The following is a 23,526-nucleotide window of genomic DNA, read 5'->3' on the forward strand; positions in this document are numbered from 1 at the left end:
ATCTGTTTTACCTTCGCCTCGCACCTCCAGTTCTCCAAAATCAAGAGCTAGTATTCTTAATATTATAAAAGTACTCAAATCACCGTGCTCCCCTCTCACAGGAGGTGATTCCAGCTTCTCCCTGCCTGTTGAAGCTACTCGTCAGACTGAGGGCACAACTACATCTACCGTCAACCAATCCTTTTCTCTAGACACCACCAATAGAAAACTAAAAACCTACTTATATGAGGTATCTGTTCAAACCGAACCCTACTCATATTTTATCACTGATAATACCACACATCCAAAACCAGCGTTAGAGATTTTGCTTGTCGGACAGAAATCTGCTCTACTAATCTTGAAATTCTTAAGCCAGAGTCTGTGTTGTGGCTTTTGAAATTAAAAGACATACTAGTAGAAAGATTAAGGTATGTTACTTCCATTATTGCTGAGCCACTATTTGTGATAAAAAAGAATCATATTACTCCCCAACTATATATCTTCAACTTTTCCAACATTTTCTCTTCCTTTTAAACAAGCAAGACATCTCCAAAAAATAATAAAGTAAACCAAGTGAATGTAAAAAATTAGAAAAGGCTAATCTAACCTTTCCAATATCATTCGAGAGTTCAAGAGCAGTTGAATTAAGCTATTAAGCTAAGAAAAACAATTAAAAAGGAAATAAGTAAATCTGCACGATCCTATTACAAGAACAAGGCCAATAATTGTTTACCAACAAAAAAAAATTGGTGTTCAGAGGTGTGTGGTCTAGACCAGATTGATTTTAACCTACCCGAATCCCCAGAAGTTACTGGTAATAATCTTAGCAGGTTCATTACTTCTATCGTTCAGAGCCTTCCAGGATTTTCTTATAAATTACCTACCGATATTCTTCCACCTGCTTTCCCCTCCATATCTCCATCTGATATCGAAAAAATAATTGGGAAAATATGAAAAACAAGTGTCCGCCCTTCGGATATGCTTATAGTATTATTAATTTTAGCATTATTAATGCTTTCAGTGACTCTCTGTCAAAGCGCTTTTCTTTTATTTTTAATTAGATTACTGATCCTGGCAGCTCCCCTCATATTTGGAAACATGTTTTCATAACCCCCTTGAAAAAGAAAGACGGCAAACCTGGTTTTGAAGATGTTCGTCCTATTTCACTCACTCCTATATTATATAAACTACATGAAGGATTCCTTACAGATTGGCTAAAGTAGAAAATCCTACCTTTTTCTGACCTGAGACGATTCGGGAACATAAAATCCGCTTCTACTCCCCATTACCTTGTTTTACTATAATTATTATAATTGTTTGGTTTTATAATTGTTTTGCTATGAAATATTTATTAAACAATAAAAATCATCTTTTTTTAATGAACGCCCACTAAAGAAAACACCCACAAGGAATCAGAGTACAGAGTTTCTCAAACTCCATAAAGCTCTTAAGGGTTGCAAGAATTATTTATTTAGCAGAAAATCTTTGTTTTAATGAGCGTCAAGTAAAGAAAAAGAACTCACATGGAATCAAGGAGCAGAGTCTTTCAAACCCCGTAAAAGTCTTTAAAGGATACAAGAACTTTTCATTTAACAAAATAATCTTTATTTTCTTAATGGACGCCTAGTAAAGAAAAATAACCCACATAGAATCAGTGAACAGAGACTCTTAAACCCCGTAAAGCTCTTTTAAAGGATACACGAATTATTTATTTAACAATATATCTTCTTTTTTTTATGATCTCCCAGTAAAGAAAAAAACACATGGAATCAGCGAACAGAGTCTCTCAAACACCGTAAAGTTCTTCTAAAGGACACACAAATTATTTATTTAACAGAAAACCTTCGTTTTTTAGGAACGCTAAGTAAAGAAAAAAATCCCACATGGAATCGGTGAAAAGAATCTCTGAGACATCGTAAAATACTTTTAAAAGATAAGATAACTATTTATTTAACTGAGAATCTTAATATTTAAATGAATGTCAAATAAAAAAGACGCATGGAATCAGAAAACAGAGTCTCTTAAGAGCCAAAAAGCTCTTTTAAAGGATACAAGAATTATTTATATAACAGAAATCTTTGTTTTTTATGACACTTGGTATCTAACAAGTGACATATAGCGATCGCAAATTCTGTCGGTCTGTCAGTCTGTCGAGTCTGTCTGTCCTGGTTTGACTACTTTAGGCACTTCCAGGTAAGCTATGACGATAAGTAAGCCAGGTAAGCCAGGTAAGCTAGGCGTGTCAGGGTAGCTGCATAAATTGACTTGATAAAGTCGTTTCCTCCGATTCGACCATGGGGGGGGGGTGAAGGGAGAGGAAAAATTAATGTATTTTTAACTTACAAGTGGGTGATCGGATCTTAATGAATTTTGATATTTAAAGGACCTTGTGAATCAATGCTCTTCTTTTAAATCCCGACTGGCATTAAGCTTCTGATTTTCCTTTTAAAGCAATCTATTGGTTCTTCGAATTTTGCCAAACCTCATGCCTTATGAGCTCTTGGCTCTTCTGACCTCGTCACAAGTGCCATATGAGCTCTTAGCTCTTGTTTAAAGAACGTCAAGTAAGGAAAACAAACCCACAAGAAATCAGGGAACAGAGTTTCCGAAACCCCAGATGGCTCTCTTGAAGGATACAAGAGCTATTTTTTGATAAAATATATCTTGGACTTTTAATGAACACGAAGAAAAGAAACAATTCTCATGGAAATAGTCTTCCGTGACGAAAAAATCAATTTCAGGGGAAAGGAATAGGAGATGATAATCACTAGTGCTCAGGTCTTGAATCACGGGTCTTACGTTCGATTCTTAGACCGGACAAAATCCGTTGATGTCGGGTTAAAAAGGTTCCCTGAACCAAAACATGTCTTTCGTAAGCGGTTTGGGAAAAGTCTTCGAGAAAATCCCTCAAAGAAAAATAGAAACATCTCAAAGAAAAAAACTATCTCGAAGAAAAAACATCTCGAAGAAAATATTGAAGAAAAACAACTCGAAGAAAAAAACTTGAAGAAAAGCATCTCTAAGAAAAAAGTCTCAAAGAAAATATCTCGAAAAAAATCTCGAGGAAAAAAACTTAGCATGTGGGTTTAGTATTTGCATATTCAAACAAAATTTCTCCTAAATTACTACGTAACAACCACATGTGTTAAAAACACAAATAATCATTAACAACTGCGTCTTGCCCTGAAAAAACAATTCTTGAAGAAGAAAAGAAATAATATGTGCGTTTAAATTTCCATATGCAAGCAATTACATCCCTTTAAACTATTATTTAACAACCACGTGTGTGCAATAGACCAATAATCAATAACACATGCGTCCTCTCCTGAGGGATTTACCGTGAAACTTGTTCGTTATCTTAAACCATTAAAGAGGAATGAGTAACTCATATGTTTATCATGGGGTCCAATAAGCCCCTGCTACTTTCTTTATCCTAAAATAAAAATCTGCACAAACTATGTGGAAAACAGCCAAAAGAAATATTTAAAGCATGTGGGAGATTCATAGACATAATTAAACTAGAAAGCTCTGGTTAGAAAGGGGTAGAGAAAGGTTTTCCACAATTTTGTCGGTCTCTGTCAACCTGGTTCTGCAATGAGGTCATAATAGGCTAACATTGATATTCATTTTGACAATGCTCTCAAATATTGTTTGCTGCATTGTGAATTGGAGCAGATATAATGGACGTTTTCCTCTAAACTGCCATGTCAAAATTTACTTTTCAAATCAATAGATTCGTTCTCATGGACTGTCTTAATTTCTTTATCCCATTTTCTCTCTAAATAGTATGAGAAAATTTATTGCTTTAAAGCAAATTCTGACATTTCAAGAAAAATTGATTGAGGAAACGAAAGGACTGCAATTCCATTGCTAAGACTAATTTTGATCTTGCTCAGTCTTTTTAGAAGAACTGAGTATCGCAGAAATCAAATTTTTCACGAACATTACTGAAAATTAGTCGACTGGGATCTTTTTTTTGGTACAGCTATTTTTAAGAATAAGCATCTCTTTAAAATAACTCTCCGCTCCAAAACTAATAAATTATTTTTTTATCTTAAAGTAACTTTTATCATTTCTGCTTCTTTTTATTGTTCACCATAAATTTAAATTACCAATTTTGTTTTGCGTAAGAGCCATAGGCCAAATAAGGGGTCAATATTTCTCATTTAGTTTTTCACTGGCTGTTTGTATCCTTGTTTTCTCTTCTTTTTTTTATCTGTAATGTTGAACACTACCCCTTTCAGAAAAGTCATGAAAAGTTAGTATGAAGCGTAGCTACAACCAAAGTACCTTGTCCCGTCCCATCTCTAGAAAAATACCAATCCAAGTTCATGGGAAAAGGTCAGTACAGGCGGTACACATGATCTAAACGCATGTCACCACCATCCTGGTTTTTTACCAGCTTTCAGTGACAGAATGTGCTAGCCGACTTCTGCGTGTTCTAAGAAGCATTGATGTTTTATGAGAAAATTCCCACACTTTTATGCTGATTGGCTAATTATAAGATTTTCAACAGTGGTGTTTTGGGCCAATGTTTCAATTTTGTAGCATAAAGTGTTTGAAACGGTACGGCATCTGAATATGATCTGCTTCTTTTTAGATGAAAATATGAGTAGAGCTCAAATTCTCTTACAAAGGAACCCGGCTAAAAATACTGTAAAACCAGTATTTTTTTGATATCACTAGCTCAAAGAAAGAAAAAACTAAAAGCAAATAAATAAACATCTTTCGGGAGAAAATTATGAAGTTTCGTATCTTCAAAGATGTCATCTGGAATTTACAGGTCTGATGAATTTAATGGTGTAATTTATTCTGAAATTACGCTTGGGGTTGTTTGTTGAAATATCTGTCACGGTTGTATTTTCCCTTTTTCCAAAATTATATAAATTTTCTATCCCTAAGGATTTTAATTGGGAACTTTAAGCAGAAACTACTTTTCAAAAATTCTCAATCAGTATAAAAATTAGACCTTTTGTATGTAAAAAAAAACTTTTTAAACTGCTGCTATTTAAGTTTCTGTTTACATTGTGACAAGAGCCGCTATTTACTAACTGTTCATTACCAAGCCTCTCAAAAATAGTTGTTTATATAGTTTTAAACATTTTTGGCAGGTACCTGCAAACAGATCAAAATATGGGTGCATGACATTTGGTGCTCGAGTGCTGACTGTAGCGAAAAAACATAAATCTTTAATGCGTTTTATAGTAAATTAATATCTGTATAGTATTTATAGTATTTGTATTCTCCAGGAGGCAATCCAAAATCTCAGAATTAACTTTACTTACTTCTTTGTTGAGAGGCGCTATGAAATTACCATGGGAAATTATTACCTCAGGTAATTTGATTTTATTTAAGAGTTTAAAATTCTATTTAAAAAACTCTATTTAAAAGTTTTTATTTTAAAACTCTATTTACTAGTACCAGGATGTATTTTGCAAATAGTTCCTGTTCAGGATCGACATATTTACCTTTTTAAGACATTAAAAACAACGCTTCCTGGGATTATCTTATTGATTGAAAAATCAAATGTTTCGCTATGATTTGTTTGAAGTTGAAAGCGTAAGCCATTTTGACAATCTGTATACACGTAGTATGATTTGATTTACTTCAACTTTCTTTAAACATTTTCTCCACTTCGATACCCTCAGCCTTTGTTAGTACTTGCTACAAAAACAGTAGTTGTAGTGGTAGTAGTTAACCAAGTAGTAGCAGTAGTAGTAGCATTAGTAGCATGCTAATATTGCCTTTTTATCAATTGATCATGCCCCTTGTCAATTCTCGAAAGTTCATTATTTTCAGTCATTCCTGCGTTGCGCCCTTTTGACAGTCCATATCCACATAATTTGTTATGATTTAGCTCAATAGCCCCCTTCAATATCCCCTGAAATTTCCTTTCTCAATAACAGATACTATATGCAACCAAGGAGTGAATTGCATAACTTATGGCCCTTGCCTCGAGGGCTATGTGTGAGTTGTCATCCCAAATGGCTTAGTTAATTGACCTTTTATTTACACTGAAACAAATAACTATCTCAAAATTTTGATTGGATGTGTATGAGGAATTGGTAGGTGTGGTAGGGGGCTAATTTCCATCATATCTGTTTTGATTCTTTAAAATGGCACTAGAACTTTCAGTTTTCAATCAAATGAGTTTCTATCAAAGTTTCTACGACAACTCCTTTTATGCCTTGGTAAAATAAAAATATATAAATAATACATTATGCCCACTTGGCTCTTTACTTAGGCAACGCTATTGCGCTGCCTATGGTAAATCCTGCATGTAAACAATCGAAGATTATTATAATTTATAATCCTGCCCCAGGACAGTAGGATCATGGCATCCTTGGAGGCATAGCTGTTTGACCTTTCGACTAGTTTGAAGAAAATGGTCATTATAAAACTTTGACGATTTTTAAGGAGATTAAAATGTCTGGTTGCCCTCCGATTTCTTTTCAACTTGCCCTTGACATACATTGAAAGTTTCAACCTAATATCATCGGTCATTACAAGGTTTTGCTAATATACCCTTTTCATAACTATCAAGGACAGAGTGTGCTTTAATGAGCATGGCATACCTCTCAACATTGTTGTAAGACTTTACCTTAATCTTTTAATCTTTTTTGGAGATCCAGGATCAAACGGAACAGGATAAATACCTGATATAATAACGATAAGCAACTTGTATAGCTTAAAGCCCCCACCCCAGGGACTGGAAGGAGGTTTTTCAACCCCGGAGGCATGGCTGTTTGACTTTTGGACTATTTGAACAAAATGGCTCTCTCAAATTTTGATTGGAAACATTTTGGGGGAAATGACGTAGAAGGGAGGACTGATTACCCTTCAATCACTTTTGACTCTTAAAAGGGGCACTAGTTAGTTTGCAATTAAATGAGCCACCTCCAAAGTTTATGCGACCATATTTTCGACATATTTTGCCTCTGGGTAAAAATAAATAAATAAGAATGATAATAATACATTGAAGCCTTATAGCGCTTTACACAAGGAAACGCAATACTCTTACTTAAACAAATGAGAAGAACTTTATATTTATCTTTTTATGAATATCCAAAGTTATCCAAGGGGGATGGGTGGATTATTTTAAGGAATTGTCCATGGGGAAGGGGGGTGCTCAGGGGTAAAGAAGGGATATATTCGTGGCGAGAATTTTATAGGGACTAAGAAATGGTACGGTAAAATTATCGTAACCACATGTTAAATTTGTATAGATTGTTTTTATAGAAAATTAAATTATTTTCATCTTAGAATTTTCTAAATATCACAAAAATAATGCCACAAGAATTATTCATGTACACTTCTTAGTGCTTCCGTAGCCTTTAAATTAAACAATGTCTCTTCTGGTGTAAATACAAACCAGTGTTGTGCCAACTACTTCGTTTTTTTTACTTAAGTACATGTATTAAGTACTTCTCTAAAAATATACTTAAGTAAAAAGTACTTTTGAAAAAGTACTTCAGCACTTAAGTACTCAAGTATTTCGATTTTGCTTCAGTATTTAAGTACTAATTTTTTACCTACAGTAAATAACACGCAAAGCACTTGTTTAATATTCGTTTCCTTTCCAAGTAGACAAGATAAGCAAGATTCTGACGAAAAATCGACCGCTTTTCAGAAAAACCGACCGTTTTCATGAAAAAAATCAACTGATTTTACGAAAAATCAAATTTTACTGCAGTTAAGATATAAAAAAAAAAGATTTTACAAAGAACATTAATTACGGCTTCATCATAACTTAGCTTAATTTCTGAATTGCTCCTTAACAGAAGAAGCTTTTCAAACATACCATCTCCAAGCATGTTTCTTTTTCAAGTAGGAATTCCACCACCTACCAAAAAATGTCGTTCTGCAGGTGCAGATGAAGATTTTACAGCTGTACTTCCCGAAAACTTTCATTACCCTTGGGTATACTATGAGCACATATATTTCCTGTCGCCTCTCATTCATATATGACAAAACCTCCACCTTCACAGAACTGATTTCATGGTTACGGTTGCCAGATTTATCACAAGTAGTTTCTTCACCACTAAGATCAAAGTATTCTTCTACAGACAAAAAGCTACCTTTATCAGCCTCGTAAGTAATTCTGAAATCTTTGACGTTTTTCACTTCGTCAAACAAGAGTTGAACTGGTACATCCTTCTGGTTATCAGGAAACCACTTCAATTTGAAGAAATGATGACTGGCCATGGCAATAACATAGTCTCTTGCATCTAGAACTCTCTCGTCCAGGATCATGGGGAATCTTTTTTCAAAACCCGCAAGTAAAGCATGTACCAAAGGCTGGTTGACTTTCGCTAAATCTTTCAGCTTTTTGAGCTTACTTTCAAACGTTATGATTGTACGATAAATAGTACCGAAGTAGGATTTTTCCTTGCCCTGAAGGATGTCCAATGCCACTGCTACTGGCTCCATAATTGTCATGTATTCTTCAAGAATTTCCACATCACGAGAAGTTAGCCTTGGTTTTTGCAAAGCATCACATACGTCATAAAACTTTTCAAATTTGTGACAATCCATCAAACGTTACCACCTGGCTACCATAAGTGTTATAAGCTGTTTGTTGTCATATACCTCTTTCAAAGCATCAGCAGCTTTGAAATCTTATTCACGGCGTCCCAGAGATCAATACACTTCGAAAAAGTGGTATGGGTACTGCCTCTTATATGCAATAATCAGCATCGGTGAATGCAAGCAGGTTAAGTGTGTGGCTGACACCTGAAGTGTGAGGGAAGTTAAAAATACTCGGGGTTGTCATGAGAATCGATTATCTTTCCAGCGTTTGTAAAAGAGAATGAGCCATTCTGGCCTGCTTCATCTTCATTTTCTTCATCACTGACTTGAACATATTCATCGGAAATCATCGGATATTCCCTGAACGCCTTACTAAGGTTAAAGGCATTATTGGTCAAAATCCCTCATACCTTTTTATCGGCTGCAATTTTGTACCTGGCAAATACACCATTCAGTTTTTAATTAAGCGTGTGAGCTCTTGAACCAGGAATAAGCAATGGCACAAGATTTCTATTTCAAATCCTCATTGAGCAAGTGTGCAGTCATTCCCAAAGTAGCTTTTGTTGTTGGCAGACCAAATGACTGTAATCAACAACATGTAGTTTTTGAGTTCAAAATCATGAACCATATCTTTCTGTACTTCAACAAACTTAGCTTCAATTTGCTCAGCTAAAGCTTTTCTTCCTGAAACTTTTGCATAAGGTCCAAGACTTGTTATCAAATTTTTGAACGACGGCTTCTCAAGAGTGTACAGGGGTCACATATCATCCACAATATAGTCCAGTACCAAAGAATTCACTTTTGACTGTGTCAGTTTCAACAGTCTTGCAGCAAAGAAATCTCCATTAAATTTTTAGAAGGTGAGCTATAATCAGGGCCAGTATTATCTTCATTATTTTCAGCTTCAGATGACCCCAAAAGTAAGCCTAAAAGTTCACTAGCCTCTTTGCTACTTGATTTCCTTTTGTTCTTACTGTTCTTGTTGAGCTCAGTAAACTCTTGGTAATCAGAAGGATGGGCAAACTCACCTTAAGATGTTTGTGGAATTTGTTGTTGTATCCATGTGACTCTTCAGAATTTTGTTTGTGCAGTTTTTGCATGTGGCGGATACTGCACCATCCTTCCCATAATGGGAAGGATGGTGCAAAAATACCCATAAATGGTAATTTTTCCAATTATCACAAAAAACTTTCTCTTTAATACATATGGTACTTCCGCCATGATAGCATCCTTTTTTTGAAATTTTGGGGCTGCTTTTCCCAAAGACTAAAATCCATTCATCCACTAATATATAGGCAGTTCATTTTGTCACATTGCCCTGCATCATGCCGGTATAATTTTTCTTTGCCATGAAGAAAGTACTTGAGTACTTAAGTACCCTTAAGTACTTCAATTTTGTACTTAAGTATAAGTATTAAGTACCATGGAAGTTTTTACTTAAGTAGAGTACAAGTACTCAAATTTTTTACTTAAGCAATTACTTAAGTACTTTTACTTAAGTATTTCCCAACACTGATACAAACCTCTTCGCATTTATTTGACTATTGTCTATCCATTTTATTCTCTTCAAAAGCTGACACCATCAAAAGATAATTAAGAGCTTAACGACTCTAAAGCTAAAATCAGAAGTCGCAGAGTGTCATTGTGACAAGATGTCCAGGTGGACACATTTATATCTAGCCTTCAAGAAAAGTTTATTCGAGTAATGTCAATCATTAGCAGATAGAAATGCCAAGTTTCTGTTTAGTGTCAAAAGCAAAAGAGAAGTCTAAATCCAAAATTTAAAAATACGTTTGATTGAAACGCTAGAAAGACTGCACTAATTAAACAGTTCATAATAATCTGCCGCCTTTAAAAAGGACGATAATGATGTATTCGATGCATTTGTTCGTCCACATTAACTTCGGTCCTTTCAAATACACACAAACAATTTCCGGCAGTTTGGCAGAAGCAACAAATCACCCATCATAACAATTTCCAGTAATTTGGTAATTCACCGAAAACTTCTTTCTTCAAAACCTTTGTAAGTCAACTATTTAAAATTCATAGGAACTTAGAGATACTACCTATGTGTGGCCAAACTTTATTCTTGATGATATGCAGAGCTTTGGAATTGGTAGGTAATGCTCATGTTCTGAATTGTAGTTGGTAAAGTACTTTATTTTTCAGCTAAAGGCCTTATTTTAAACTTATATAGCTTTGTTTCACCTTAACTCTTTGCCCATCTTCTCAGGGATCCCTTTAGGTACAAGGATTCAAGTATTACAAGGATTCTTGTAATTCAAGAAAAAGAGTTTAAAATCCTGGTCATTAGATGAATTGAATAAACGACAATTCTTACATTTATTTGAAACAAATCCAACATTTGGTTCACTATTACTGCAACAAATCCGAGATCCATATAATAAATAACTAAATAGCAGCAACACTTCTTGGAACCCTATTCCTCTTTATATTTAATCTTGGCTGATAAAATGTTCTATATAACCCATTTGCTTAATCTTAGAAGGGGCAAGTACATTAGTATTGTCAAACCGGAAGTCAATTTTTGCCTACAACTACTCAAGTCTAATGTATCAAATTTATTGTTTTAAATACCATTTGATGTCCAAAATTCTAAGCCATGCGCTTATAACTTCTGCATGCCCATTTAGCGCTGCTTCATATTATTCTATTTCTGGCAAAATTACTGACAGAATAAAATTTATTCTTAACAAGAGCTAAGAGCTCATATAGCACTTGTGACGAGGGATGAAGAGCTAAGAGCTGATATCGTATGAGCTCTAGCAAAATTCTAAGAATCAATAGATTGACTTAAAGGAAAATCAAAGGCTTAATGCCGGTCAGGATTTAAAATAAGAACTCTGATTCACGATGTTCTTCTAAATATCAAAATTCATTAAGATCCGATCATCTACTCATAAGTTATAAATACCTATTTTTTCTAATTTTTCCTCTCCCTTTAGCCCCCCAGATGGTCGAATCTGGGAAAACGACTTTTTCAAATCAATTTGTGCAGCTCCCTGACACACCTTCCAATTTTCATCGTCCTAGCACGTCCAGAAGCACCAAACTCGCCAAATCATGAACCCCTCCCCCCAACTCCCCCAAAGAGGGCGAATCTAGTACGGTTACGTCAACCACGTATCAATGACATTTGCTTATTCCATCCAACAAGCTTCATCCCGATTCCTCCGCTCCAAGTGTTTTCCAAGATTTCCCCCCTCCAACTCCCCCCACTGTCAAAAGATCTGGTCAGGATTGAAATAAGAGCTCTGAGACATGAATTCCTTCTAAATATCAAATCTCATTAAGATCTGATCACCTATTCGTAAGTTAAAAATACCCCAATTTTCACATTTTCCAAGAATTTCTGTTTCCCCCTCCAACTCCCCCCAATGTCACAGGATCTGGTCAGAATTTGAAATTAGAGCTGTAAAGCACAATATCCTTCCAAGTATCAAATTTCAGTAAGATCTGGTCACCCTTTCGTAAGTTACAAATACCTCAATTTTCAAAAATTACCCCCCCCCCAATTCCACCAAAGTGAGCCGATCCGGTCCGGTTTTGTCAGTCACGTATCTTAGACAGGTTTTTATTCTTCCCATCTAGGTTCTTCCTGATCTCTCCGCTTTAAGTTTTTTCTAAAATTTCCGCCCCCCCCCCCGCAATGACGCTGGATCCGGTTGATATTTATAATAAGAGATCTGAGTTACGAGGTCCTTCTAAATATGAATTTTCATGAAGATCTGATCACTCCTTCATAAGTTAAAAATGCATCATTTTTTCTAATTTTTCAGAATTAAGCCCTCCCCCCTCCCCAATAGAGCAGATCCGTTCCAATTATGTAAATCATGTATCTAAGACTTCTGCTTATCTTTCCCACAAAGTTTCATCCCGATCCCTCTAATCTAAGCGTGTTCCATGATTTTAGGCTCCCCCACCTCAAACTCTCCCCAATGTCACCAGATCCGGTCGGTATTTACAATAAGAGCTTTGAGACACAATATCCTTGTAAATATCAAATTTCATTGAGATCCGATCACCCGTTCGTAAGTTAAAAATGCCTCATTTTTTCTAATTTTTCAGAATTAACCCCCCCCCCCCAACTACCCCAAAGAGAGCGGTTCCGTTCCAGTTTCGTCAATCATGTATCTAGGACTTGTGCTTATTTTTTCCACCAAGTTTCATCCCGGTCCCTCCACTCTAAGTGTTTTCCAAGATTTTAGGTTTCCCCTCCCAACTCCACCCCCAATGTCACCAGATCCGGTCGGTATTTAAAATAACAGCTCTGAGACACGATATCCTCCCGAACATCAAATTTCATTAAGATCTAATCAACCGTTCGTAAGTTGAAAATACTTCAATTTTTCTATTTTTTTCCGAATTAACGCGCCCCCACTCCCCCCCAGATAGTCAAATCTGGAACACGACTATTTATAATTTAATCTGGTCTGGTCCCTGATACGCCTGTCAAATTTCATCGTCCTAGCTTACCTGGAAGTGCCTAAAGTAGCAAAATCGGGACCGACAGACAGACAGACCGACAGACAGACAGACAGACAGACCGACAGAATTTGCGATTGCTATATGTCACTTGGTTAATACCAAGTGCCATAGAAAGTCCGAGTAATTGTTTTAAGGAAAAGCATCCGCTTTACGATTAGTTGCTTAAAAAGAATAACATTGTTACCCTTACTACGTCTTAGCCAGTGAACCTAAGTAATAGCGATGCTAAATTTTTGGGTAATTACGCAAATAAGACAACTGCTACAAAAAAAGCTAAAATAAAGTATCATTCCATTTTTATTTTCATTCATCTAATGAAGCGATAACTGATTACAAGCTCATAGAAAGTGTGTTATTGGTGCATAAGGTCTGTAGCCCATAGCCCGGTCCCTAGAGCCATTAGCCCAAGAAGAATGTGGATTCTAATGGTTAAAGCGCGCACATTACCAAAGCGTATTTTATTTACGCTAGAACATCTCGGGTGAGATTACTCAAAAAGCCTTATGAGACCTATTTTTTTGGAATACTAAGATTCATGCTGTTCCTGATTTTCTTTGACCCTGGATGGACTGGCAGAGAGATTTTTGAAAACGTTTTATTTAAAAAATTCATTTTGTTTGATTTTATGCTTCAGCAGCCAGCTTTGTCATGTTTGTCAAAGACAACTTGAGAAAAAATTGACTATAAAATTGAAACTAGTTTTTCAAAAGCTATTTTCTTTGATTTGTTATTTAATTCAACAACCTCTTTAGATTCATCGATTCCATCGTTCTAAAATTCAAATTTGGAAGTCATTGAATCCAAAAACAAAAATTGATGTTCCTGTACTATCAATCTTAGCTAGGCTAAGGAGTGGTACGGTCAATCATTTTCACCTGTAGAGACCCTCTTAATATCTGCTATAATAAAAAATTTTGTCACCATAGATTACTACTACTACTACTAATAACTCACTTCAGCATCAAGCCGCCTTAGGCCAACACAGCTCGACACGCTCCTCCTCCAACCTAATCTATTCAAGGCTTCCCTCTTTACACCCTCCCAGGAAGTTCCCATTTCCTTTAAATCTTTATTTATGACATCCTCTCAACCCAGACGAGGATGACCTGCTTTCCGTGTAGCCCCAGACGGTTGGCCAAAAAGGACAATCTTTGGTAATCTGTCATCCTTCATCTACAGCACGTGGCCTAGCCATCTCAACCTTTCTTTCATTATAGCCCTAGAAAGTGGGATTGAACTACATTTTTTTACAAGATACTCTTTGAAATACGGTCAGTCAGCCGGGTACCCAGAACAATCCGTAAATTTTAAAACATCTAGTCAATTTTCATCTGATTTTCGGAGTGCCCATCCTTCAGAGCCATATTTGACCACTGTCATCATTGTAGCTTCCAATATTCTAATTTTGTTTGCAGACTTATCTTTCTATTCTTCCAAACTTCTTTTAACTGTGAAAAAAAAACACCCTGAGCCTTAGCTCCCACCATCTTCACTGCTCCCACCGTCTTTGCTAATAATACTACCAAGGTAAGTGAAGCTCCCAACCTGATCAATCTTTTCGTTACCCAACGTCACCTTTTCATCTTCACTTATTCCTAGCATAAGTGACTTAGTCTTCTTACCATTAATTTCCAAGCCAATTTTAGCACCCTGAACTCACAAAACCTCTAAAAATTCACTCATTTTGCTCACACTTTCATCTAATATGCTTAAATCTTAAGCATAATCTAAGTCCAGGAGCGTTTTTCCTCCCCATTTGATTCCGTGGTCTCCAATCGCCTTTCCTGTGCTCCTTAAGACGAAATCCATCAAAATGATCCATATAAAGGGGGATAGAACACAATCCTGCTCAACTCCTGATTTAATACAAAACCAGTTGCTAACCTCATTTCCTACCTTAACCGCAGCAGTATTATACCATAGATTAAATTACTATAAAAGTTATCTGGTGTCCAAATTCCCCCTGAATGCAATTATTTCACTTTTCTCAACTACTCTCATTATTCTAAAAATTGGATAGAATCAAAAGATAATTATAAAATTAACGCTTCTGTACTAAAATCAAAGTAGTAATAAAGTTAGAAGAGAGTTTCATTTTTACAAGATGTCCAGGTGGATATACTTGAATCTAATTTCCAAGACGCCATTTATTCGACCTGCGTCAATCATTAGCTGATCGGAATGTTAAGTTCATATTTAGTATCAAAAACAAAAGAATAATTCCAAAATAGCAGGTAAAAATATTTTCGCTCCAAGAAATAAATCGGATCAGATTTACATTCCACCCTCTCAAGCATAGCAAGTCCTATTGACTGGTTAGACTATTTTATCTTCTTTTTATTTATTTCCTATGACATTTACTGTTTTTCTCCTTTTTCCAAGATTAAAATATCAAAATTTCCCGAAAAAGAAGTTTTTTAAAGAGAACTAAAGAGCCATATCAAACACTTCGTGGTAACGAACTGTAAATAAGAAGCGGTGAGGCTCAATAGCAACCGAAACTCTAAAAAAAAAGAGCATTGGTATTAATGGACAGATCAAAAGAATCGGATTTTAATGCTTATTCAGAATGTATAAAATTCATCAAGTTTAATGTTCCATCAAAAGCTACGAGCCTAAAACACTTGCCCAATTAATGAAAAGGGGGAAACACCCCCAAAGTATCAAGTGATCTTAATGAAAATCCAACATCAGATCGAGCATAATAGAGAACCTTACTGTAGAGGTTTCAAGCTCCTATATGCAAGATTGTGGAATTTTCATTGTTTGCCAGAAGCAAAATCACGGATGTTTGTATATTTGTTTCCTGCTGATATTTTTCCCAAGGCCACCAGGGGGCTCATTTGATCGGAAATCAAAAGTTTTAGGGCCCTTTTTAAGTGACCAAAAATATTGGAGGGCAGCTACCCCCACTCCCACACCCATTTTTCCCCAAAGTTTTTAGAAAATTTTGAGATAGCCATTTTAATCAACAGAGTAGAAAGATATGATAACTGTACCTTTGAGGATGACTTAACCCCCCAAAGTCCCCGGGGGAAGGGTTAGAAGTTACGAACTTTCCCCATTGTTTACATATAATATTGACTATTGTTAAGTTTACAGACGGTTTTCAGGGGGGATTTTCTGGTGGATGGGGGACATGGAAGGATCCCTTCATGGAGGCACAAAGAGTGAGTATTAAGGTGAGGAGAACCCCCCTTATATTTATAATATTTTCTGCTTGTTCTCATTTTTAATGTTGCTCCTTACTTTCAATTGAAAAAACTTGTTTTTTTATTTAATTAAATTTAAGGTCAGCAGAAACAAGTCCTATAATATTTTGAACTCAAAACAACCAGGAATTACTTTCAAGGAATAAATGAAATCCAAAGCTAACAGAAATTAAAATAAATGTTCAGATGAAATATAGTGATGTTAGATACTAATTTAGAAGGGAAAATAAAACTTATAACGAGGAAAAATTAAACTGAGCATTCAATTAAACTTAAAACGAAAAATGCTATAAATAGAAGTTTGGTACTGCCCCTTTCTATTTTTTCATCTATACCAGTATTTATTATCTTTATATTTGATATGACCATCTATTTTGATTTCTATTTGTTTTGGGTTTCAGTTTTTATCTAATAGTAATTTTTGGTTGTTTTGTGTTTTCAATTATTATAGGACTTATTTCTGCTTGTCTTAAGCTTAATTTGGTTCTTTGCCGTTTTATGAAAACTTCTTTTTGGAAAGGCTTTTAAAATTAATCTATTGTTTGTTTTGATGACCGAAGTTTTCTTATTGGCTAATATAATAGACGAACAAAAAGTTGAGAGCCATGGCTAATTAGAGAAAAAGCCAAGATAGATAGTTTGAGTGAGAGGCATAGCTGGCATAAGGCTTTTTCAGAACTGTATAGAAATTACGTCATTTCACTTGTAGATAAACTAGGAATTATAACATCCGATCCTAATTTATTATTTTTAGCAGTGTCTTTTGGTTTGTTTAAACCTCCAACTCAACATTTCCTGAAAGTTTCAACTTAATGCCATTAGACGATCATGATTTATTACAGATGCACCCTTTTGACAGCTGGGATATAGAGAGTGTCTTTTGATCGAATTAAACGTTCCCCTCAACATGTTCTGAAAATTTCCATTTAACACCCATAACTATTTCTTAGATATTGCAGACATACCAGTGTAACAACCAAAATGCATATGGTGTCTTTTGATTTCGTTCGAAATCCTGATCGACATTTCTTGAAAGTTTCAACATAATTATTTTAGCCGTTCCTAACATATTGCGGCAACGCCCATTTACAGCTGGGATGTACATAGTGTTTTAAGTTTAACATCTCCATCAACATCTTCGGAATGTTTAAACTTTAATGCCCCGTATCTTCAAAATTTCGGTAGAATATTCCAAAATTCCTTCTTTTCTTCATTATTTTCATTTATCATACTTCCTCTGTGGCTACTCCCTTTGTGGGGGGGGGCAATTTTCCACAGGTGGGATTTTTTGTCGGGGTTTTCTGCAAGGGGAATTCCCCGTGGGAGGCACTTTCATGGGTCAGATATAAAATATAAAGGTAATATAAATGTCAATCAAACAGTTCGTGGTAACGAACTGTAGTAAGGAGCGACCCGGCTCAATAGTAATCAAAACTCTAAAAAATTGAATTTTGGTATCAATAGCTACATCAAAAGAATTGCATTTTAATGCTGATTTTAAATATATTAGTTTCATCAAGTTTAGTCTTACCCACCAAAAGTTACGAGCCTGAGAAAATTTGCCTTATTTGCCTTATTTCCCTAAAAGTCGTAGAATCTTAACGAAAATGACACCATCAGATTCAACGTATCAGAGAACCCAACTGTAGAAGTTTCAAGCTCCTATCTACAAAAATGTTGAATTTTGTATTTTTTGCCAGAAGACAAATCACGGGTGCGTGTTTATTTGTTTTTTGTTTTTTTTCTTTTTCCCAGGGGTCATCGTATCGATCAAGTGGTCCTAGAATGTCGCAAGAGGGCTCATTCTAACGGAAATGAAAAGTTCTAGTGCCCTTTTTGAGTGACCTAAAAAATTGGAGGGCATCTAGGCCCCCTCCCACGCTCATATTTTCTCCAAAGACAACGGATCAAAATTTTGAGATAGCCATTTTGTTCAGGATAGTCGAAAACCATAATAACTATGTCTTTGGGGATGACGTACTCCCCCACAATCCCTGGGGGAGGGGCTGCAAGTTACAAACTTTAACCAGTGTTTATATTAAATAAAAAAACGAGTTTTTTTAGCTGAAAGTAAGGAGCGACATTAAAACTTAAAACGCACAGAAATTACTTCGTATATGAAAGAGGCTGCTTCCTCATCAACGCCCCGCTCTTTACGCTAAAGTTTGACTCTTTCTCTCATTCTTCTTTTTAAAACAGTAAAAAACTTTAGCGTAAAGAGCGGGGCCTTGATGAGGAAGCAGCCTCTTTCATATACGAAGTAATTTCTGTGCGTTTTAAGTTTTAATGTCGCTCCTTACTTTCAGTTGAAAAAACTCGTTTTTTTTATTTAATTTCTGAACGTTTTTGAATCAATGCATGTTTTGATTTTGGCTCTTCGCAGAGGAATAATCAAAACAAAATTCTGCATATTTTTTTTTTGGGGGGGGGGGCTAAATGGCTTTCTCATAATTTTGATCGAATGATTTTGAGAAAAAAAGAGCGGGGGCGAAGCCTAGTTGCCCTCCGATATTTTGGTTAATTAAAAAGGCAACTCGAACTTTTAATTTTTTACGAATCTTTTTATTGGTAAAAGATTTACGTAACTTATAAATTAGCTTACGTAAAGAACTTTTGTATTCTCATGTTTTTATTACATATATGAGGGGATTCGCCCCATCGTCAGTACCTCGCTCTTTACACTAAAGCTTAAATTTTATCCCAATTCATTAAGAATGACCCCTGAATCAAAAAAGCCGTAGAATAAATAGTTGAAATTACTAAAAATACTTTAGCGTAAAGAGCTAGGTATCATAAGGAGGTGAGCCCCTTATATGGGTAATAATTTCTGTTTGTTTTAAGTTTTATTGCTGTTCCTTACTTCCAGGTGAAAAAGCTTTTTCACATTTATTTTTTAATTTTTTTTTAAATAATGCTAGTAAATCCTGCTCTCCCTTCATGGAAGTTTTCTTCTCCCATGATAAATTCTCGATGGAAAGTTCCCCCAGCATATCCCCCTCTTCTCAACCCCTCCCCCAACCCAAAAAATCCTCCTGAAAACGCCTGTATACTTCCCAATAACCATTACTATATGTAAGCACAGGTCAAAGTTTGTAACTTGTTGCCCCTCCCACGGGGACTGTGGGGGAGTAAGTCGTCCCCAAAGACATAGTTATAAGGTTTTTCGACTACGCTGAATAAAATGGCTATCTCAGAATTTTGATCCGTTGACTTTGGGAAAATAATTAGCGTGGGAGGGGGCCTAGGTGCCCTCCAATTTTTTTGGTCACTTAAAAAGGGCACTAGAACTTTTTATTTCCGTTAGAATGAGCCCTCTTGCAACATTCTAGGACATCCTGGTCGATACGATCACCCCTGGGAAAAAAAAAACAAAAAAAAAACAAAAAAAAAAATAAACACGCATCCGTGATCTGCCTTCTGGCAAAAAATGCAAAATTCCACATTTTTGTTGATAGGAGCTCGAAACTTCTACAATAGGGTTCTCTGATACGCTGAATCTGATGGTGTGATTTTCGTTAAGATTCTATGACTTTTAGGGGGTGTTTCCCCCTATTTTCTAAAATAACGCAAATATTCTCAGGCTCGTAACTTTTGATGGGTAAGACTAAACTTGATGAAACTTATATATTTAAAACCAGCATTAAAATGCGATTCTTTTGATGTAGCTATTTATATCAAAATTCCATTTTTTAGAGTTTTGGTTACTATTGAGCCGGGTCGCTCCTTACTACAGTTCGTTACCACGAACTGTTTGATATAGTAATGGTTATTGGGAAGTGTACAGACGTTTTCAGGGGGATATTATTTTTTTTGGGGGTGGGGCTAAGGGGAGGGGGCTATGTTGTAGGATCTTTCCTTGGAGGAATCTGTCATGGGGGAAGAAAAATTCAATGGAAAGGGCGCAGGATTTTCTAGCATTACTATAAGAAAACAATGAAAAATAAACATGAAAACGTTTTTTCAAATGAAAGGAAGAAGTAGCATTGAAACTTAAACCGAACAGAGATTATTACGCATATGAGGGGTTCTAAAAATACTTTAGCATAAAGAGCGAGGTATTTAGGAGGAAATAAATACCTCGCTCTTTATGCTAAAGTATTTTTAGTAATTTCAACTATTTATTCTACAGCCTTTCTGATTCAAGGGTCATTCTTAAAGAATTGGGACAAAACTTACGACTTAGTGTAAAGAGCGAGGTATTAACGAGGGTACAAACCCCCTCGTATACATAATAAAAATATAAGATTATGAAAGTTTGTTACGTAAGTTAATTCTTAAGTTACGTATATTTTTACTAATAAAAACGTTCGTTAAAAATTAAAAGTTATAGTTGCCTTTTTAAGTAGCCGAAAAATTGGAGGGTAACTAGGCCTCCTTCTCCACCCCTTATTTCTCAAAATTGTCTGATCAAAACTAAGAGAAAGCCATTTAGCCAAAAAAAGAATTAATATACGAATTTCATTTTAATAATTTATGTGCGGAGAGCCAAATCCAAACATGCATTACTTCAAAAACGTTCAGAAATTAAATAAAAAAAAACTAATTTTTTTAGCTGAAAGTAAGGAGCGACATTAAAACTTAAAACGAACAGAAATTATTCCGTATATCAAATGGGTTGTCCCCTCCGCAATCCCTCGCTCTTTACGCTAAAGTTTGACTCTTTACCACAATTCTATTTTTAAAACAATTAAAAGCTTTAGCGTAAAGAGCGAGGGATTGCGGAGGGGACAACCCATTTCATATACGGAATAATTTCTGTTCGTTTTAAGTTTTAATGTCGCTCCTTACTTTCAGCTAAAAAAATTAGTTTTTTTTATTTAATAAAATTTAAGCCCACTAGACACGTGGTAAAGAAGCTCTTAATCCTTAAAAAGCTGCTTTCTTTTTTACCCTCCTAAGCATTAACCTGACATCAACGCTTTAACCCTATAGATCCCATAAGAATAACGTTAATCTCAAGGAACCCGTGCGTATCACATTCTAAATTTCTGAACATGTTTCTTAGGGTTTCATCGTATTTAATTACGACAAACTCTTATCACAAGGCCTCCAGGACCTTCAACTTAATCTCTGTCTTCTAAGGAACCTCGATTAGGAAACAAATAAAGTCAAATGCTTTGTATTTCAGCAACTAGTTACAGTCAAACACAAAAAAGGCTAACGACCCTACCTGTTTGAGCGCGGTATATAATATACGGTAAAGGCTATATGCCGTTTTTGGCCCTTTGAAGGGGTTCGACAATACAATCATTAGACTAGCGGCATGTAATCAAGTTGATCTGTAACAGAAATGCTTAAAACACACTGTAATACACAGTTTATCTTACAATTGGTTCAAGACTAAGGCGTAACCAAAATCTCATTGGACATGGGAGGGGGATTGTATCTCATCACCGAGGGAAAAAGCCAATCAAAAACGTTTCATTTTTGCAATGCTACAGTTCAAAAATTCGTAACATTTTAAGAATGATTCTAATTTGAGACTCCCCACCCCTCCCAGCTAAAACAGTAGCATAGCCAGATAAAAGGTAGTGGCTTAGACGAATGTAAAAGAATATTCTGGTACGTAACCGTCATGATAAAAAAAAGGATCCTTTTTTAATGTTGCATTACCTTCCCCTCTCCCCCAGAATGATTTGAACTGCTCAGGAAATGATCTTCCAACTAATTCACTGCATGAGGTCAATAGTTAACAAGTATTAATCAGGTCCGAAATTAGTAACAAGAGGACTCAAATAAGTTGTGTCATTTCAGGTTACGGGGACGTCTATCCCACAACACTAAGCGGAAGAGTGTTTTGCATAATTTTCTCAATAACTGGTGTGCCCTTCCTATTCCTTGTCATCGGTGAATGGGGGAGCCTTACTTCAAGAGTTGTCAGATTGCTTTCAAATAGACTGAAGCTAAGAACTACATTTACGAAAAGGAAAAAGATGAGAAAAATTATTTGGATGGTCATATCTGCTTCTTTTGTCCTTACTTATATGTTGATTGGCAGCATTTTGATGCTATTGTGGGAAGACTGGAACTTTTTTGATGCCTTTTACTTTTGTTTTATTACGGTTACAACAATTGGCCTTGGGGATATTGTACCAGGTAAGCAATCATGAGTTTACTAGTAAGAAATTTTCTCTTACACACATATGCATAATTTATTTTGTAACCACCTAACAAGCTGTAAAGCTTTTTAAGAATTTTTTTGCTAATTTGTTAGTTTTTTTTTCAAATCTTTTATCTATCTTTTTTTCACTTGCCCACCCTCAAAGACCTCGGGGCACCGGTTCAAGGCCAATTTCTTCCTTGTGCATACATCCTTTTCCTGTCATTTTTTTTTTTTTTAATTTACCTACCATTATTTCACCTCTGTGTGGCAGAACAAAAAGCGGAATATCAGAAGATTGACTAAATTCGAATATACTTAAGGACACACTGAGCTAACTTTTGAGATATCTTTAGCTGGAAGGCCTGTTTTCAACAATTTATATCTTTGTATGTGATATTAAGAGAGTTAAAGTTCACCATAAGCAAGAGTTTATATTTGGATGAGAGGGGGATAAAAAAAAAACAAAAAACAAAAAAAAAACACAGGCAATTCATCTCACAAATATAGGAAATTTTGTGTAAATCTACAAATCTATACATTTGTGTAAATCTACAATTATTAAGTCTTAATTACTTAATCATTTTAAGGTTTTCACCTCAAATCATTCGGCGTATTAGTTACTAGTTTACGGAAGCCTGAGGGCGGAGAACTAAGATGCATGCTGCAATATGAAACAGTTCTTCAAAACCAAGATAAGAACTTTCTTAAATCGACGTATTTATTAAAATGGGTGTCGGGGCTGGGTGGGTTGTTGTGTTTGAAGACCCTTCTGTCTTGGGTCACATGCAAAGTTGATGTTTAATGACTTCTCTGCTATAAATGGTTACATACACTTTTCTCTTATTAAAAAAAAAAAATCATGAGAAAAGTGGAAAGGTTTAGCTTTCTTTGAAATCCCCCTTGGATACTTTTTTGACCTGCAATTACCAATATGAAGAACATATTTACCACCACAATCTGATTACTTTAGCCAGAAGCTTATATTCCTGAATTTATAAGCATCACAGCTGAGCAAAAACCAATAAAAAACTAAAAAAAAAAACTGAAAAAACTAAAAAAAGGCAAAAACTACAAAAAAAACTAAAAACTAATAAAAAAAGTAAAAAAGCTAAAAAACTAAAAAAACTAAAAAAACTAAAAAAAGGTAAAAAACTAAAAAAAATAAAAAATAAAAAAAAACTAAAAAAAGGAAAA

General features: G+C 35.4%; 1 protein-coding gene across 1 annotated transcript in view; it reads left to right on the forward strand.

Moving 5' to 3' along the window:
* LOC136025709 (potassium channel subfamily K member 5-like) overlaps window positions 1-23,526 on the forward strand; it is a 111,225-nt gene that overhangs the window by 60,302 nt on the left and 27,397 nt on the right. Inside the window, exon 5 of the mRNA XM_065701691.1 lies at window positions 21,984-22,325. Coding sequence (XP_065557763.1) covers window positions 21,984-22,325 — 342 coding nt within the window. The remainder of the gene's footprint in view (window positions 1-21,983; window positions 22,326-23,526) is intronic.

This window comes from Artemia franciscana, chromosome 4 (assembly GCF_032884065.1).
Source record: "Artemia franciscana chromosome 4, ASM3288406v1, whole genome shotgun sequence".
Taxonomy (NCBI): Eukaryota; Metazoa; Arthropoda; class Branchiopoda; order Anostraca; family Artemiidae; genus Artemia; species Artemia franciscana.